The 20,222-nt window shown below is 40.8% G+C and overlaps 1 protein-coding gene across 3 annotated transcripts; it reads right to left on the bottom strand.

The window, feature by feature from the left end:
- Positions 1–317: 317 nt before the first annotated feature.
- Positions 318–20,202, bottom strand: dmgdh (dimethylglycine dehydrogenase). Of its 3 annotated transcripts, XM_077498005.1 has the most exons (18): positions 19,768–20,202; positions 19,505–19,674; positions 9,791–9,865; positions 9,531–9,699; positions 8,195–8,293; positions 7,833–7,997; positions 7,393–7,597; positions 5,477–5,725; positions 5,103–5,301; positions 4,865–5,034; positions 4,178–4,331; positions 3,945–4,110; positions 3,744–3,874; positions 2,399–2,616; positions 1,258–1,415; positions 1,124–1,183; positions 866–1,000; positions 318–789 (listed from the first exon to the last, which is right to left on the bottom strand). In XM_077498005.1, the coding sequence occupies exons 1-18, from the start codon at positions 19,777–19,779 to the stop codon at positions 577–579; spliced, it is 2,748 nt and encodes a 915-aa protein (XP_077354131.1). In that variant the 5' UTR covers positions 19,780–20,202; the 3' UTR covers positions 318–576. The 3 variants fall into 3 exon arrangements, with proteins under 3 accessions (XP_077354131.1, XP_077354133.1, XP_077354132.1); XM_077498007.1 differs by lacking the exon at positions 19,768–20,202 and having other exon boundaries at positions 9,791–9,917; positions 19,505–19,665; XM_077498006.1 differs by lacking the exons at positions 19,505–19,674; positions 19,768–20,202 and adding an exon at positions 14,524–14,586 and having other exon boundaries at positions 9,791–9,917.
- Between the last annotated feature and the right edge of the window lie 20 nt (positions 20,203–20,222).

Here is a 20,222-nt window from a genome sequence, read left to right on the forward strand (position 1 = left end):
TGCCATTTTAGTTTTGGTCATATGAATGAAAGGCGAACATAACACTTAATTTTAAACTTTTATTTAATATTATGTCGAGTGGAACTTTTTACTGTTTTATTACTAATTTCGTGAGAATGTGGCTCAAATATCTATTTTTTTTTGTTAAAATCATGTAATGAAATAAGAATGTGACACTTTCATTTAATATGGTGTTTTTTGGACTAAGTACAACCACTATATTGGATTGTGTTTCTATTTTCATTGTCATACTAATTTATTTAAAAATCTGACTCAAGGTCTTCTAGATAAGTATAACATAAAACAGTAGTCAGTACTGATTTTCAGAAGACAGCAAATTCTACATACTTTATTTGTCAAAGTTGGCTTTAATGTACAGTACATTATTTATTGCACATTTGTTAAAAAAAAACAAAAAAACATTGATTATAAAAACTGTACAAACGTTTAATTATGTCACTTACTAAAATGATAATGTCATTATTTGTCTAATTGTACCAAACAAAATGTAAACCACGGAATTACAAAATTACTTAAGACATTGCGGTTCAAAGTACGTCATTAAAAGTGACGTTCTTATGCTTTGCTCTTGGCTTTGTTCTGCAGGCGGGTCCGCGTGGGCTCGGTGAGCACCAAAGGCTCCTGGATGACCGCCGCAGGGTACTTCCTCCCCAGCAGCTCCACGTCCACCTTGTGGCCGACCGAGGACAGCTCCACGGGCAGGTAGGCGAACGCCAGGCTGTGCTGGGCGCTGTAGCTGTAGGCCCCCGACGTGGTGTTGCCCACCACCTGATTGAGGAGACGCAGGTGAGCCAGATGGCGGGAAAAATGGGAAAAAAAAAAGAAAAAAAGGGAGGCAGCTCACCTTTCCGTCGTGCCACACCGTCTCGTTGCCCTCGGGGTCGACGTCGTGCGTCTCCACCGCCAGGTAGGACAACTTCCTCTTCAAGCCCTTGGCTTTTATCTCCCGAAGCGCAGCCTTGCCGATGAAGTCGGCGGGCTGCTCGGGGGAAAAAAAAAAAAAAAAAAAAAAAAATGGCGTGAAGTCCAACCGTTAGCACATCGACAAAGGCAGAAGAGTCACTAGCATGCTAACCAAGCTAGGATTTAACATTGTGGTTACCTTGTTGAGTTTGATGAAGTAATCTAATCCCGCCTCCAGCGGGTTGGTGTCACTGTTCATCTATGAAGATCAACAAAAAAAGTGCAGTGAAAATGCGTTTAAAAAAAAAAAAAAGAAGATGCACGCATCGGTACCTCGGCTCCCCATCCTCTGAAGCCCTTCTCCAGCCTGAGGGAGGCCATTGCGTAGGTGCCGAAGTTGTCGATGCCTTCTTCTTTTCCGGCTTCCATGATGGCCCGGTACACGGCAGCCATGTCCTTCTGGTTGATGTACAGCTCCCATCCCAGTTCACCTGGAACGGTACATGCGGCAGAAAGGTCATCATCAAATGCTGAACAACATGAGAACGCCACCAAAAAAAAAAAAACAACAAACAACAACATCTTCTGTTTTTTATTTCTTCTTCTTATTATTATTATTATCATCATCATCAGACTTTTTTCATACATTTTTAGACTTTTCTCCTTTTCTAACAGACATTTGACTTTTTTTTGCCATCAATTTTCTGACATTTTTGTCAATTTTGTGGACATTTTATGGTAATTTTCTTAATTTCTTCTTTTGTTTTTGGACATGTTATACTTCTTTTTTGAAAGTTGTCTTTTCTCCCTTTTTTAAAATAAATTTTCTGACTTTCTTGGTAATTTTGTGTACGTTATATGATAATTTTCTGCTTTTCTTCTTTTTTTGACATTTTAGTTATTAAAAAAAAAAAAAAAAAAAAAACTTTTTCATCTACCTTTCATCTCTTCTTCTGACTACTTACAAATTTGGACGCTAGACATTTTTTAAACTATTTTAATTATTCTGTTTTTTTTTTGTTTTGTTTTTAACTCATTCACTCCCAGCAGCCATTTTCACAGAAGCAACCCCCTTCGTTCCTGGCTGTTTTACTGTATTTTATTGATTTTGCAAGGCCCACAGAATATTGTGTTCTATTACTATAAAAAAAATGGAACCGACCAAAAGAAAGATTAAAGTCTCTTCTTTCATCAGGAAAAAAAAACATATATTTCTATCTTTTTCCGTTATGCAGCAATTAGCATTAGAATATAGCTAAGTTTCATCATTATTCACAAATCTGCCTAGAATTGTGGAGAAACACCTTGTTTTCATTATGGTCCTGGTTGATCTCATACTCTGCTGCCACCTGCTGGCCGTTTGTGTAATAACCATTTAAAAAAATACCACTAAAACAACCTAAAAACAATATGGCACACAAAACATTAAAAATATGACATCGACACAAAAACATCAAATTATCGGGTTGCATACCAGTGTAGGAGATCCGGATGGCTCGGAGCATAACACCGGCCAACTGGATGGACTTGCACTGGAGAAACTTAAACCCCGAATGGCTCATGTCCTCCTGGGTGAGCTTTTGAAGGACCTTGCGGGAGTTGGGCCCGGCCACGCCCAGCACGCCGATTTCTTCCGTCACGTTGGCGATGTCGACGTCGTAGCTGCCGACGGACGCTTCCGTCTCGATCCACCTGTTCAAAAAAGAAAAAAACAATTGCACAATGATGTCACGCAGACATGCGCGCATAGAACACAATACGTCAGAGCCGCCGCCATATTGGATGTGCCCCAAAAACGAATGCAAATAAACGGACTGAAGGGACAACAAAAGTTTGATGAGCGTCAATCAGAAGCGTGTCCGTGGCATCGGTGGTTGTGTTAGTGGATGCATCGTGGAAGAAAAATGGAATGGATGGAATTACAATATTATGTAGTGATACACCGATTTTTTTTATTTTTTTATTTTTTTAAATCAGAAAAAAAAACACAACAATGTTACTGATTATTAGTAGTAGTGAAGGAGGCCGATAACCGGTATTTTGGAGCCGATCTTTATTTGCAGTGAAACAGAAAATATTACCATAAAAAATGAAATAAAATAATAATAATTTGGAAATACCATTAAGCATGTTTGTTTAAAGGTCAGAGCTTTTTCTTTTAATTTTAAACAGAGCGAATAGACTGAAAAACTGTTTGCAATAAGTAAAAATTATCTGTTGACATCTTTTGCAACCTTTCGCAACATTTTACAAACCCTGACCAAAACCCCAAATTGGTCAAATTCACAACCATTTGGCCACTCGTTGAGATAGCAACGTTATCGGCCTTCAGACTTGTAGGAAAGGCTGATGCCGCTATTCATGAAAATTCCAAATATGGGCACTAATAAATAATCAGGCTGGCCGATAATCGATATATCCCTAATATTATGCACCTTTGGGAGTTCAGAGTATTACACGACAAAATCAGCAAGTATTATTTGCAAGAGGATGTTAGAATGACTAAATACAATCTAGTTAGTGAAGTATGTAAAGCTGCAATGAACCATGGCATGAAGTCGTTTAGCGATATTGCCACTAGAGGCTGCTGCTACATGAAACTGATCTGGGTTCCAAATGAAGGTTTTAAATTTATGACCTGGTGTTTGCAGCCAAAAGGCGGAGTTGTACTAGCAGCTGCTGAAACGCTTTGGGTTTCAAACTGCAGGAGAGTTTTATGTTCCATCATTTCAAGAGACTTCACTGATGATTTCACACTGTCTATCAAAAACAACATAACTCAAACCTATCTTTTCAACAGCGTGGGGGGCGTGGTTCACCTGAGGTCATGCAGTTCCGATCCCGAGCCGGTGATGAGCAAAAACTCTCCCGGCGCCAACTGGGTGATGGTGACCTCAGCGTAGACTCTCCCGGTGGGTGTCAACATGTGGCTGATGTTGGTCTGGCCCACCTGAAAGCACATGTTCCGCCTGACCTCAGGAGTCCAAGGCTTTCACAACCGTGGCACGAGGTTCTCTCACCTTGGGCATGGTGTTGGCGAACAAGCGGTCCAGCAACTTGAGCGAGTCCTTGCCTTTCACGATGAACTTGCCAAAGGGGGTCAGGTCTATCACGCCCACCTTCTCCATCACGAGTTTGCACTCTCTGCCGACGGGTTCAAACCAGTTTGTGCGCCTGAAACTGGGCCTGGCGAAGGACGCAAAGAAAATCAGCGCTGAATTTGTTTCGGATCCAAGATCCGTTGTCACCTTACTTGTATCCGGTGTCGTCACCCGGTTTGTAAAACCAGTGAGGTTGTTCCCAGCCGGCATGGAAGCCCATGGACCCTTCGTCCTTGAGAAGATCATAAATGCCGCTCGTCCGGTAGGTTGGTCGGCCAGCAAAGCGCTCCTCCTTGGGGTAGCCCACTAGGGAGACCAAAGAGTTTAGTTTAGGACTGTGTCATTTGGTTCTCTGGACTGGACCCAAGCAGATTCAAAACAATACGTCATAACAATAATATCTCATTCAGTGCCATTGACGACTATAGACGTCAAAAATCCATTTGAACTCATTCAAACCCAAAAATGTATAAATACATTTTTTAATACTTTGTCCTTCACTCTCAAAAACATATTTATACGTTTTTTTATGCTAGAGCATACAGATGGCTTTGATGCAGCTTCTGACCCGAAGAGGTCGCTTAAAGCAATGTAGCCATGTTTGGAGCCCCCACCAAATATCCGAGTGCCGTGAAACTCTAAATACATAGTAGAGTTGAGGAATCAGTTGAAACCCCACCAACACAAAACATTTACGGGATATAGACCCCCAAAATGTCAACAAAAATATTGCCTTCACTTTGAAATACCCGGAATGACCCACTCGAGTTCCTCGGCATCTGGCTCAAGACCCACCTCCTCCAGTACCAGTGCCACGTTTTTCCTTATATTGTTCTTACCCACATTATTGAAGCCATAGGATTCTCTGGCTTTGGCGCACAGGAAAGGCACGTCGACCCAGTTTCCGTAGCGGTTGGGGTCACATTCAATCAGGTCGTACGGAGGCTCGCCGTTTCTGATCCAGTCGCTCAGGAATTTCCCCACTCCGCCAGCGTGGATCACGCCATACCTGAGCACACGAGGAAGTGGGAATGGCCGTTGCTGTTGTTCCTGAAACCCTGTCTCTCATGCACATACCCGAATCCGATGGCCGTCCAGTAGTTGCGAACTCCTTGATGTGGTCCAACCATGGGCAGTAAGTCCGGGGTGTACGTGATCGGACCGGACACCATGTTGATGATGTCGGCTTTCTTCAGCACGGGGACCATCTCCATGGCCATTTCTACGTGCTCCATAATCCGGTCCAGGTCCGACTCAAACAGCTCCTTGCCGAAACCTGTAGCAGTTGGACAGGGGGAAAGATGGGACAGGAGGTTTAATGACTGCCTTTTAATGGCTAATCTGAAGTAAAAGAAGAAGAGGAAAAATTCCTAGAATTTTGCAACCCTCGTATAGAGATAGGGAACCACAAGGCAACCGGATGAACAAAGGTTTATTGCTAGCACTCAGACCTGGGGGTACGCCGTCTCGAACCCAAGAGTCTTGCAGGACCATCTTCTCCATCTTTTCATAGGGCCCAAACAGAAGGCCATCCCTTTCCTGACGCAAGTAGTAAGAGCCCTCCAGGTCTCGGATGACGGCCAGTTCCTTTTTCAGTGCCTTGACCTCCGGCACGGTCGCCGTCACCAAGTACTGGTGGTGCACTGGGATGGTCGGATGCTCAAAACCAATCAACTTTCCCACCTCACGGGCCCAGAAACCTGAAACGACAAACGTGGATGGAAGGAAACTATTATTGCATAGGGATTAGGGATGTAGGCTTGTTATTACTTTCAGCGATCCCACGCTTGCTCAATGCATGAAAAGCACATTGAGGTAATGAGTCGCTGTTGTGTTATGTAATTCAAAAATATAGGTGAAGTCCAAGGTGCATGTGTACCCGCCACCTGCACACTGGATTACTGAGTAAATAAAATCGAAAAATTAGACTGATAAAAGCTCACCAAAATAAAACTTGCATATTTCCACGAACCAGCTGTCAATTCCAGAACAGTTGATGAAGTTATATCTATCAAAGCCAGCGGTTACTAGGGAGACATGGTGAAACTGATCTTGGGTCGCATAACAGGGGATTTCATAGGCGCTCGGCCAACTTCCGATAGCAACTTGGGCTCATGTGTCCAATGGTTAGTTAGCTACTTTGCCCAAGACGGCGTCTGTAATGGCCTGCTCAGGCTTTGCTAGTTCCGTTTTGTGGCCAGCTAAGGGTAATGCTAGCTACGCTTCGGTAGGTAGTTTACTCAAGGCTTTGTCTAAAGTCCTGCTCAGGATACGGCAAGCTATGTTTTAGGGGGTTAGTTGTTTAGTGGTCAAGCTAATGCTAGCTACATTTCTGTAGCTACTTTACCAAATACTTTGTATAGTGACTCTGTCAGACGAATGCTAGCTACAGCTCAATAGCTCCTTTACATAAGACTTTGTCTAATGGCCTCTAATCAGGCTACTATACAGCTATAGTTTAGTAAGTAGTTTACCAAAGTTTTTGTCTTTTAACCCTATCAGGTTAATGGGAGCTAAGTGTTATTAATTTATGCAAAACTTTGTCGTCAGGCTAATTCTAGCTACGTACTTTTACACAAGCCTTTTTAATAGCCAGTCTGGCTAATGCTAGCTATCATTTGGGCATTGTTTTTCTTAATTTTTATTTTTTTTTAACCAAAGCATTTATCAAAATATCTACTAAGTCCTATTAGTACCGGCAAAATGTCATCATCGTTTAGCAGAAGCTTGCGTCTGATACTGCATGCTATCATATGAGATTTGTGCTAATGCTTGCTAGCTGAGCCAAGTCATACTTGTATTCCAGCTGGGCCAGTACTGTTCTAGTTCGTTTACTCTGATGTTAATTATTGGACAATGTGTCTGTGTATGTAAGCATGTAGGTTACAGAAAAATGCCTGCTGAATAACAAACATGCCAACAGCATCCCTTCCGAAAACCACTCGGACCCAGTTCTAGCTAGTTTTCTCTGAACTCTATCAGTAATGGTTTGTGTGTGCAAAGGTCTAGGGGTTAGATAACACTTTTTTTTTTTTTTTTTTTTTTTAATACCGGCTGAAAATGTGTCGACTGCAGTGTGTCCTCAAACCTAATGATAAAGCTTTAGCAGAGAACATTGTCAGCTACACTACTAAAAAGTTGAAGATACTGTGCATTCATTTGAAATTTCAGGAAGTACCTAAAATACATTATAACCTTTACAGGTCAAATTAATCTGACCATGTCTAAACTTTTACTGTTCTCAAACAAGAAGCTGAACGGCAATATTCACAACAATTCCAAGGATTTCCACTGCTACTGTGGCATATGCGCTGCCCACATGTAGGTAAGACCGAAATTTTCAAACGGAGGACGATTAGATTCGAACCTGTTGCGTTGACAATACGATCGGCCCGGATGGTTCCGTGAGGCGTCTGTACATCCCATTTGCCGTCAGCTGTGGGCGTAAGTCCCGTGACCGGGGCCGGGTTGTAGATCTGAGCACCGTACATGCGAGCGCCTGCCGCCAGCGCCATGGTCAAGGAGTAAGGGTCGATGTGGCCGTCTCCCGGAGTGTACAGACCAGCCAGGACCTAAAACCAGAAAAACGGACCGCAAAAGGTTCAACTAGAATGGGTCAAGGTACGTCTCATTGAAGAGGTTTAGGTTTGGGCTATGCGGCAGTGTTCGCAAGGCTCGGGTTTTGGCGTCCCAGGGTAGCAACCCATCAATGCCCACAGATTTTATACTGGGATCATCAGGTCAAAGACTTGACAGGATTCACCACGCATACACTCTAGTCTGACTGTTGACTCAATCGGACTCTACCTTGTCCATGTTGAGCAGGGGGAACAGCTCCTGAACCTTGTCGGGCCCAATCATGTACTGCTCCGTAACGTGCCAGTGGGTGCGGGTCATCTGGTACCTCATCTCGTCGACACGGGCAGGCGTCGAGGCGATGCGGACGCTGCCCGGCTGGTGGAAGCCCACCGCCTGCTCACACGGAAACCACGGTCATCAGAATCTACAAACGTTGAATGGGCACAACTGGACTCTTGAAAACATTTCACCTTTAACGCATTCGCTGCCATTGACGATTATAGACGTCAAAGATCATTTTTTATTGAATTGGTAGTGAATGAGTTAACTTTGCATCTTCATACAGACCAACCAAACCTGGTGAACCTTACCTGTCCAGTTTCGGCTTCCAACCTCTCGTACAGTTTAATGCTGTCATAGTGGACTTTCTTGAGATTGATGCCCGGATGGTAATAGGTGGTCAACCCGGCCTATGATAACAAAGATCACAAAACAGAGTTAACTCTGTACCTGGGTACTGTTGCTGAGCCTGATAACTGACACATGGACGGTAATAAGACACAATCAGTACTAGGGACACTTCACACTTGTGAAGTGCTCGTTTTTCGTCTTCAACCAACATGCAAATCACAGTAAATTATTAAAAAAAAAAAAAAAAAAAAAAAAAGGGGAGCGGCGACGCTTCAAACTTGTGTGAAGCACTTGTCTCCCCTCCTCTCCCACACGCAAAGCGCGGCAGAAGAATTGATTTGTTTAAAAAAAAAAAAAAAGAAGAAGAAGACATCAGTCTGTAGGGAGTGCGTGAGCAGGCGACAGCGAGAGAGCCAGCGAGCAGCGGTGAGTACGAATGGCTGCTAGCAACAAGCTAGTAAAAACTCACTACACTCTCTAGGAGTGTGATACACAAGTTCTAGCGAGGGGCGGATATATATATATATATATATATATATATATATATATATATATATATATATATATATATATATATATCACTTTTCTCGTGAATAGATATCATTAAAAGATCGGCTGATTATAGCTTATAGGATATTTTTAAGACATATTTTTACTTAACTGTTTACCTACCGCAAAACTTTGCTTTTTTTCCGCATACCTTTGATTAAGGGCTTTTAAACAGCTTTAAGTTTTAGTTTTTTTTGTCATTGTATGTTCTTATTTTTCTTCCTCTGAATGTTAACTACTGTTTGTTGATGCTTATGTGTTGCCTTTCCTTATGTAAAGCACATTGAGTTGCCTTGTGTATGAAATGTGCTATACAAATAAACTTGCCTTGCCTTGCCTTACAGGGCTTTAATTTAAAAATGGTTACGCAACATTTATATTTTATTTGAACAACTGAGCATTTTTCATGAACCAGGTGAAGAAACCCGTTTATAATTTATTTGTTTTATTCATTTTTTCCTTTCGGGCATTCATTCGTATTCATTTGATTTAGCCAATATTTGCTGTAATATCCGGTTTCAATAAAACCACTTGTGACATGTCATATTTAGCTTTGACTCAAAATTTTCTTGCAGGGGAAAAAAATATATATATCGGGATATATATCGTATATTAATATTAAATTTAAGCCAAAATATATCGGGATATGAGTTTTGGTCCATATCGCCCAGCCTGAGTCAGTACTGTTTATTAATAGCATATGTGCAAGTCATAAGTCTCAAGCAAAACGGCAACCAATGTACCTACCGCATGCCAAGTGGATCCGGCGGTAAGTTCGGACTTCTCCAGCAGCACCACGTCCTTCATGCCGCTTTTGGCCAGGTGGTAGGCCACACCTGTGCCCACGCAGCCCCCTCCGATGACCACCGTCTCGGCCGTGTCCTTCCATCGCTTGCCCAACACGGAGGACGAGTCACTGATAGGATGGGGGGGAAAAAAAAAATGTAATATCAATCCTTTTATGCAATGAATGAAAATCAAAGTAGTCACTCGGTGGTTGTTCTCACCTTTGCTCATCTCGTCTCCTCGCCGTGCAGCCGAACGTCCGCGAAGGCAGAAGAAACGCAAGAGGGCCGACATGCCTGCTGGAGCGTAGGTGCACCTTGACCAGCTTTAACATGCGGGCGGACATGACTACCAAAAGCAAAGGAAAAAAAAAAAAAAAAAATAGCCACCGTCTGGAGAAATTGACGGTGAAGTTATAAATGCCTCACTGGCCCTCCAACTAGACTCTGGACCCGCCCCCCGGGGTCGTCGGGCATTTGAGGACGTAACTTTAACTCTCCCCACCGTCCCTCTCATATGTAGGTCACACATCATGCAACTGGAAAGCTCTTCATTATTCTTTTTTTTTTGTAGAATATTAATTTTTGAAGGAAAACAAATGCATTCAAATTATTTGAAAACTTTTTAGTTATCATTTTATGCTTATTTTATAAAAAAGAATAATTTATCTAATGTTGATTGTTTTATGTTAAATAAATGTGTTTATTTAATGTTTAAGAGGGGCCATATGCATAGTTATTGAAAATAAAATACAAACATATTGTAGGATAATCGGCAGAAAGTGAATGATTAAATATAATTAAACTTAAATTGCATGAAATGCAATAAAAAATGAATTCAACTAAGAAAATTTCAATTCAGATAAAACTATTCCATTTTAATTTAACTGCAGGACAAATGCCACAAAATGTGTGATTACATTATATCAAATAGCAGAGTTTTCAGTTGAAAAAAAAATGCAAATAAAGAAATACAGTAATTAAAATATTGCAGGATAAGCAGTCAAAAAACATACATTAATTCAACATGAAATTAACAAAATAAAATTTTAAAAATGAATTATGCATGACAAAGCTGTCAGAAATACATTATTTTCAAATTAATTCATTAAAAATAAATTTCAGAGTCAAGTTATCTTTATATAAGTGATAAAAATGTATTTTTAAAATGTAAATAAACTAAAATGTTATTTTGATCACATTAAACTGAAGCACAAATAAGCTGTAGTGTGTTCAAAAAAAAAATTATTACATTAAAATGTCACTTAACTTGCAAGAAAAGCAGTAGAAAATAAATGCAGAATAAGTTATAAAAAACAATTAATTAAATTAAACTGGTGCTTAATGGTAAATTACATAACATTACATTAACTATTCAGTTTATTCAAATGAAAAAGCAAGCATCTACTGTACTTTCTGAAGCAAACGCTACGTTTTGATCAAAAACTACCCAAGCAGAGCAAAACTAGTTAATGGTCTACACGGCCTGATTTCAGGCTCAGGCAAGGACAAACTCATCGAGTTCCCACACAGTCGGGTTTTATCTTTGTGCTCCTTGAGCCTTTTTTTTTTTTTTATCGCCTTGAATGGCGATCCTGCCTGGAACGGCTGCAGCGAGCCTGAGCTGGGGGGGGTCACACTGCTGATAACGACAAAACTTGAAAACAACTCGACTTTTCCCTCTCTTTGGCTTTCTTACAGTGAGCCATATAGCTGTATGATACTGCCCCCTTGTGGCCAAGGCGCATACGCCACAAGGATGAGCACAATGTCCATTGGTGCAAACAATTCCACTCATGTTATCCATTTCTCATCGGGATGTTTTTGTGCGAAAAATAGCCACCTCAGGCTGTGGCAGCCTTGTTACGAATGGTGTGCTGTGCCATGAGAGGTTAGCAAGAATTTCAAAACGAGACTCACTCTTTCCCCAACTCCTTTCCATCCGTCAGTAATGTTGATGAGCAACCTATGTAATGAATGGCTGCTTACTTGAAACATTAACTGTTCTTTGTTTGTCTTTTCGGGGGAACGTGTTGCGTAAGCTAGCAAACCAACAGTTAGCTTAGAACAGAAAGAAACGAACAGCGTTATCTTTCAACGTTAAATGCACAACACGTATAACACACATGTACAATTACACTACAAGGAAATACAAACAGCTAACGATGAGCCACGTAACGAGCTACAACTATGAAGAAACGTTTTGATGACTAGCGTCAGCTTCCCCAATGCTACATGAGGAAATGAAGCTACTCTTCCCCGCATTTGGTAAAAACAGCATCAGGAATTACGTGCTTATCGTTAAATTAGACCTTTTTGAAGTTGTCAAGCGTTATGGTGTTTGTATTTAGCGCAAGTGAGTTAAAGTATTCTGTTTTGTTTGGTAACCTGGCCCACCATGTTTGCATTTATGCTAGGCTACGGATGGACGTAACAGTCAATGGGATTGTTCTAGATTAATAAAACTAGTAGTCTCTGGAATAACAATTTGTATATAGTAATGGTCCATATGATTAACTGAATAACTTCTACAGTAAGGTGCCACCAGGGTTATTATAGATATGGAATTTTTGTTAGATTTCATTTTATTTTTTAATTTTTGTTTTTATTTTGTTTTAATTAGTTTTCAGGGTGGTTTTGTTAGTTTTAGTTATTAAATAAATGCTTACTTTTAGTTTAGCTTAAATTAGTTTCTGTATTAGTTTTAGTTTTGTTGTTGTTTTTAAATTATTTATTAATTTTTTTAATTAATGTGTATTGTGGGCAATATTCAAAAAAACACCACGGAAGCGACATCATCTGAAGGTGATTTTCTATTGGCTGCTGCTAAATGACGTCACTTCTGTGTGACACATTTTCAATCGTCCTTATTCCAGTTAATATCCAAATAAATGTACTTAAAAATCACATTTAAAATCATCCCTAAAGGCTCATGCATTAAATTAATTACCAAAGACGAAAACGAATGACATTTTTGCTATAATTATAGTTAGTTTTAGATCGTTTTATAAACATAAAATGTAGTTTGTTAGTTTTCGTTTTTTAAAAGCATTTTTTTGTTTTTTTATTTTCTTTCGTTAAAAAAAATGTTTTTTAAGTTTTAGTTTTTTCATTAGTTTTAGTTAAATAGAATAACCTTGGGTGCCACTACAATGGGTAGTGTTTATCAGGTTATGCAATTATGGTATAGAAAACCAATTCAGGGACCAAATATTTTTGAGGGTGTGAGCATGTTCTAAATACCCCCCCCAGAGTATGGCCAGCTGCACGCCGCACATGCTAGGAACTGGCTAGAGGGGTCGGAAAGGTCGTTAAATATAGCGACCAAATGGCAACATGCTTTGGCACAATAGCCACCCTCTGTTTGCAGCCATGTTGATAGTCTTGAATTCAATTGAATTGTCTTTCATTAAAGTTATTCTCTCCAACACATCAGGAATATTTAGGTGCGATTCTTTTGACACATAGGATTAGGATTATTCTTGGATTGGTATATTATACATGAGGATTATGAGAGGGTCCTTGTACCCCAAAAGTTTGAGAATCCTCTTTGTGAGCAAAGTGTGACAGGGAGCGGTTGAAATATGATGAGTGTGGAAGGCTGGCTGTTTCTAAAAGTGAAAGTGCACCCCTTTCTCCCTCTTACCCCCCCCCCCCCCCCTCAAAAGGGTATAAAAGATCCACGGCCGCCTGAAGAGAGCCTTTCCACATCTTGAAGACGACGAAGCGGAACCATGGCACCAGCGGGGACAAAGAAGGTACAGACAAGTATCAAGTTCTTACCGTACTGTATGCGTGATTTGCGCATTTTCATTCATTATTATATTTTACTGTCGGATTTTTACTGTTACTCCGTACACCCCGCCCCCCCCCCCCCCAAAAAAAAAAATAAAAAATCTGTCTAATCTGAAACAAAACACGCTTATTAGTAAACTACATTCTTTCCGTTATCGTTATCTAATTTTGCATTTGGTTTATCACAACACAAGCTAGCAACAAAACTATGTGTGCATGTTGTTTTGATAGCATATCAATAAATACAAAATCTATTAATGTATTTGGGGAAATATGGTGTCTACTGTAAGCCCTCTATTTATTTGAAGAACTACAGTTTACAGTGCTCTATGTCCTCTACTTCTAAAAAAAAAATGTATGTACTGTACTGTTTCTCAAATATATTTGAGGAAATAAAGTAAACACCATATTTTTCCGAAACATATGCTGCGTTTCCAAAAAAAAAATAAAAAAATAAACATGGTATATTTGTTCAGAAATTTTTGGTTTTAGCCATCCGAAAGGGCTGAGCAGGACACGCACACTGTTACAACTCGTGTCTAGCCTTTGTTTTATTGAACAAAGTGCCACAGGTTATAAACGTGGAATAAAGCACACAAAACAAATCACAATAATATAACATCATACTATAACTATGCAAATAAAGGCATTGTACACACTGCAGTACATTATTAAAACGTATAGTCTACGTAGTCACATTTAATATCTGATTACATCTATTTATTATGAACAATAAAGCTAGTACACGTAATTGCGTCTACATAAAACTACACATCCCATAATGCCCCGCAAAACTACCACATGCGCACAACGGCCCTCCCCCCGCCATCATCGAGTCAACCAAACAAACGCGCGGCTATCTAAAGTCTCACACGGACACACGAAACTTATCAACTCTCCAATGCAAGCACGCAACATTTACACAACAACACAACACAACAACGATTGTTTGACCACCAAGAGGGTAAGCGGTCGCTAAGCATTCTGGGTAAAGTGACGTCAGCTGGAAGGATCCGCGACGCGTGTATGAATTAAACTCCGGTTACTATCTATTAATATTAACTAACATAAAGACACGTTAAATGTTAACGCTATGGGGGAAAAAAATGCATAAACAAAACAAAATAACATCGGAATCCGCGTTCACAACGGCTACATACCGGCGGGCTTGTGTGCTCCTGCTTGACAGTTGAGATGACACAATGACAGATGACTGTCACCTGTGCAATAAATAAATAACCTTCGAGCATGCGCAGCCGCGCACCTTTCCGCGGAGAAAATAAAGTTTCAATTTGTAAACACATGAAATCATAAGCATTATTTTTTATTTCGCTCTATTAAATTAATAAACAACACAATAAGCAATTGTGGGGATTACCGTAATTCGTCCATGAATCATAATGTCTCAACAATATTTCCTCAAATAAATAAGGTGCATCCTGTGTGTGCTCTGTATTTCCTTAAATACTGTATATGAATATTCAGAATATACCGTATTTATTTGAGGAAATACGCTCAATGCCATACCTAAAAATAAATACATATTCAATATGGTATATACTAGGGCTGGGTATCGATTCTAACTTCCTCAATCGATTCGATTTCGATTCAAAATGGTTCAGTTCGATTCGATTTTGATTTTTTTTTTCTTCTTCCCAATTTGATTCGATTCACTTCAATTCAATCCAATATTAATTGTGGACCATCAATTATTCTTAAATATCGAGAAAATGACAAAAATTCTAAAAAAAAAAAAAAAATCTTTCATAAATATACAAAAATACTTTTGAATTCATGTGAACAGTAAATGTCAAGAGTGTGGCCTTTAAATTCTATTTTCTTATGAATTTATGGGAAAAAGAGATATTAGAATGATCGATTCATGGTGTTATGAATCAATATTAGGCTCAAAAAGGAAAATCGATTCAATATGGATTATTCAATTTTTTTAAAAACCCAGGCCTAGTATATCCTGCATGTCCTGTATTTCCTCATATAAATATGGTATGAGTTGCATTTTCTTTTAATAAACTTTGGGATATACCGTATTATGTTATTTCCTCAAAGTAATATTAAAACAAAAAAAGTACCGATAATTCTACTTAGTTTGCGAGTACTTTGATCACCCCCGATGCCACCTTTTGTGACAAACGGCTATCCAGGGCATCCTGGAGCGACTGGACGCCGGCGAGGTGGTCATCGGCGACGGCGGCTTCGTCTTCGCCCTGGAGAAGCGCGGCTACGTCAAGGCGGGGCCGTGGACGCCCGAGGCCGCCGCCGAGCACCCCGAAGCGGGTATGCCCCTCCTATGATAGTAGTAGAAAATGTGCAAAGAGCGTACGAGTACGTGGACCTTAAAGCTGGAAATGAAAATATTGAATATTATCGTATTTTGCTTCCTTTCAGTGCGGCAGCTGCACAGGGAGTTCCTCAGGGCGGGATCCAACGTCATGCAGACTTTTACCTTCTACGCCAGCGACGACAAGCTGGAGAACAGGGGCAACACCCAGAGCTTCACCGTGAGTGCCGATATTGATCGGGGACGCACTCGACCTCGCCATGTTTCCGAGCCCGCAAACCGAAACGAAAATATCTCAACTGACACCGCTGGCTCCTCTTACCGCCGTTTATATCCGCAGCTGCCTTGCCAAAATCATGTAAGATGAACCCCGCTGCCGCTCTTCTTCTCTCTCGACCCGCCCGCAGGGGCAGCAAATCAACGAGGCGGCGTGCGACCTGGCCAGACAGGTGGCCGACGAGGGCGACGCCCTGGTGGCGGGAGGCGTGTCCCAGACGCCCTCGTACCTCAGCTGCAAGAGCCGCGACGACGTCACGGCCATCTTCAAGAAGCAGCTGGACGTCTTCGTGCGCAAGAATGTCGACTTCCTGATCGCGGAGGTATATAAGAACTTATGCTTAGCTCCCGCTCCGCCTCCTGGAGGGCAACCCTCCCATGACAAATGAATGCAGAGAGCTTGATTTTCGGCGAGCGTTTTCGTTAAAAGGGGGGAAATATGTTAACGTTAACTCTTTGACTGCCAAACATTAGCAAAAAAACAACCCCAAAAGTGCCAGCCGATTTCGAGCATTTTCACTCATCTTTCAAGGCAAACAAAATATTGTGCGCTACGACTACATAAACATAAAAAAGTATGTTTCGACCTTATTCCATTCTTTAGTAATCACCATTTGAAAATAGGTCATTTGAGTGACATTAAAAATAGAATTTTTTTGTACAACAGTGACTTAGATATTATTATTTTTTGTTTAGAGACACTCTGTGAATTAGATTTAAGGTGACAAAGGCTTTGATCATTCACGTCATCCTTGAAAACGTTCAATTTCATCATTTCAGCCATGTTTCATATTGAAAAAAGATACAATGCTGCCATCTGCTGGCCATAGTTAGTAGGTGTTTTTAATTCCACAACCCATTGAGCGGGCGGTGTGCTGCACAAGACGTTGTACTGCCCATTGAGAGGAAAAAAAAAAAAAGTTTATGGCGGCATTCATTAGGATTTTAGCATACGTCATTAAACGTTTTTGGCGGTCAAAAAGTTAAGTGTCACAAAAAAAACAAAAAAAAACGACATTACTGCAACTCATTGAAACCAGTTGTTTGGAGCTGCTAGCTACAAAAAATTGAGTTTGTTGGAGGGCAAAGTGGAAGTGGAAGCTTAATGTTTGTTGTTTTTGGTTGAAACAATACGTCAATCACTACTTTCCTGTTGTAAATTGTCATTCATTAAATCGTTTGTGTCCGGTGTCAGTACCAGATGTGATCGCGCTGCCAGATCGTATCGGGTTCGGCTAACGAACACGTCCCATGACAAGATTGGCTGGAAATGATCTAGTTGACGTCAAACATTGGAAGGAAAATATTAAAGATGTAATTTAAATAAAAAAATGTACAGACTGAAATTTTAAAAACGAAAATAAACTTAAGAATATAAATGCAAAATATATTGAATAAATGATGAAATAGATTGAATAAATGATAAATACACAAAATAATTGTCTCAGAAGGGCCAAAACATGCCTTGTAAAAATTTAACTGCACTAAAAAAAACTAACCTCCAGAGGGTGCTAGAACTGCACAAATAGAAATCAACCCGACTTTTTTAACAGATGCGCTGCTTTTAACTCATTTGTTCCCCAAAACGTATAAATATGTTCTATTTTATTTTTTAAGTGTCCCAAAGACGTATTTATACGTTTATGTTCTTTTGTGCTAGAACATACAGAAGACTTTGATGCAGCCTCTCTACTGCAGAAAACGGTTGAAGCAATGGTAGTTATTACAAAAATGGCCAGTGGGTGGTAGCAGAGTATAAGAGACCAACCAGGGCCACAAGCTGATTTCCCCATAGTTTTAAGTAGATTTGTAAATAATGATATTCTAATGCTAATTGCTGCAAAATGGAAACAGAAAAGAAGAGATGAAAGAAGAGATTTTAATCTTTTTTTTTTTGGTAGGTTCCCTGTTTTATAGCAATAGAACACAATATTATGTGGGCCTTGCTTCAGTAAAAATGGCTGAGTGAAGGAGTTAACATCGTGACATGACGACGACGATATATTGTGGCAGTTTTAATATTGCGATATCACGATATCGCCGTTATCGTTACATCCCTAATCGCACGTAGGACTGCTGTCATCATTTTTTTTGCAGTATTTTGAGCACGTGGAGGAGGCGGAGTGGGCGGTGCAGGTCCTGAAAAGCACGGGCAAGCCAGTGGCGGTCACGCTGTGCATCGGACCCGAGGGCGATCTGAACGGCGTCAGCCCGGGAGAGTGCGCCGTCCGCCTCGTCAAAGCCGGTACCAAAACATTGCGCGTGTGGAGGAGGGGGGGGGAAACCCCGACGGCGGTTTTGAAGCCCAACTTTTCCGCAGGTGCGGCAATCGTGGGCGTCAACTGCCACTTTGACCCGGCCACCTGCGTGCGCACGGTGGCCATGATGAAGGCGGGCGTGGACAAGGCCGGCCTGAAGGCGCACTACATGAGCCAGCCGCTCGCCTATCACACGCCCGACTGCAACAAACAGGGATTCATCGACCTGCCCGAGTTCCCCTTCAGTACGTAGCGGGTCTTCAAAAAAAAAAAAAAAAAAAAAAAAGGGCATTATATTACACAAATTAAGTCGGAATTTTAAAACAAATAATACATTTTTAGAAAATACCATTATGTATGGGGGAAAAAAACCCTCACTGACATTGAGTGGCAACTGTAATTTTTCATTTTAGTTCGTTTTGAGTTTTGTTTTTTATATTTAGTTAGTTTTAATTAGTTTTCAGGGTGGTTCTGTTAGTTTTTATTAGTTTTAGTTATTTAATAAATGCTTAGTTTTAGTTAGTTTCAGTATTAGTTTTAGTTTTAAAAAAAATGTGCATTACTTATGTGCAATATTTAAAAAACACCATGGGAGCGACATCATCTGAAGGTGCTTTTCTATTGGTTGCTACTAGATGATGTCACTTCTGTGACACACTTTCAAACGTCTTTATTCCGGTTAAAATCAAAATAAATGTACTTAAAATCACATTTAAAATCATACGCAAAGGCTCATGCATTAAATTAATTACCAAAGACAAGGACATTTTTGCTATAATTTTAGTTTTAGTTAGTTTTGTAAACATAAAATGTAGTTTCAGTTAGTTTTTGTTCTTTAAAAAGCATTTTCGTTTTTATTTTATTTCGTTAGTTCCTAGGCTGACCGGGTACTACTTGCGGCACCTTGATAAAATGTCCCCCCCAACCCCTGGCCAGGTCTGGAGCCGAGAATCCTGACCCGCTGGGACATGCAGAAGTACGCTCGGGAAGCGTACGCCGCCGGCATCCGCTACATCGGCGGCTGCTGCGGCTTCGAGCCCTACCACGTGCGCGCCCTGGCCGAGGAGCTGGCGCCCGAGAGGGGCTTCCTGCCGGCGGGCTCCGACAAGCACGGCCTGTGGGGCAGCGGCCTGGAGATGCACACCAAGCCATGGTGCAGAGCCAGGTACGATATTACAACGGCAACATCAAATATTTGCCATTACTGTCTATCAAAACTACACGACGACGGTTGGCGTAAAATATTGATCACAGGTCAATAGACCAGATGTCAGGTGTCATTTGCGTTAAAAGCAATTGTCCCCCCACCTTAACGTCTTCGCTTCAGGGCCCGCCGAGACTACTGGGAGAAGCTGAAGCCGGCGTCGGGTCGCCCCATGTGTCCTTCCATGTCCACGCCAGACGGCTGGGGGGTCACCAAAGGTCACGCGGACCTCATGCAGCAGAAGGAAGCCACCAGCAAGGAGCAGCTCCAGGTTCTATTCAACAAGGCCGACAAAGGCCAGTGAGAAGCGATCGCGTGCGGAAAATGTCATTTTTACAACAACAACAACATTAAATATATACAAAACCTTCATTTTCATGTTCCTCTTTGTCACAACTCATGGCTCCAACACAAAATTGGCCTGTTAAGGAAAACAATGCTGACCTCTAGTGGACAGTGTATTACCATGACTGTTGGCTAGCCAAAAAAACAAAAAACAAAACAAAACCTAATGTATTTTGTTCAACAGCTTGGCTTTGGGTGCTGACAATTGTGATTTGGTGGTCATAATTTCTTTTAAGAATGTTATTATTTATAGATTTATTTGAAAATGACATGATTTATTTCCGGACTTGACTATCAAATTTATTCATTTTCTGAACCGCTTATCCTCACTCATGAGACACGTAACTCAAGTTACACAACTTCTATCTTTAAGTATCGGTGTATTTAACGTCATACAAACGGTTCACAGCCACTTCGTGTTAAAACACCCTGTTTGTCTCGGTTTTTCCCCCCACCTCGCCAGGCAGCATGAAAGAA

Source organism: Festucalex cinctus, chromosome 15 (genome assembly GCF_051991245.1).
Source record: "Festucalex cinctus isolate MCC-2025b chromosome 15, RoL_Fcin_1.0, whole genome shotgun sequence".
Taxonomy (NCBI): domain Eukaryota; kingdom Metazoa; phylum Chordata; class Actinopteri; order Syngnathiformes; family Syngnathidae; genus Festucalex; species Festucalex cinctus.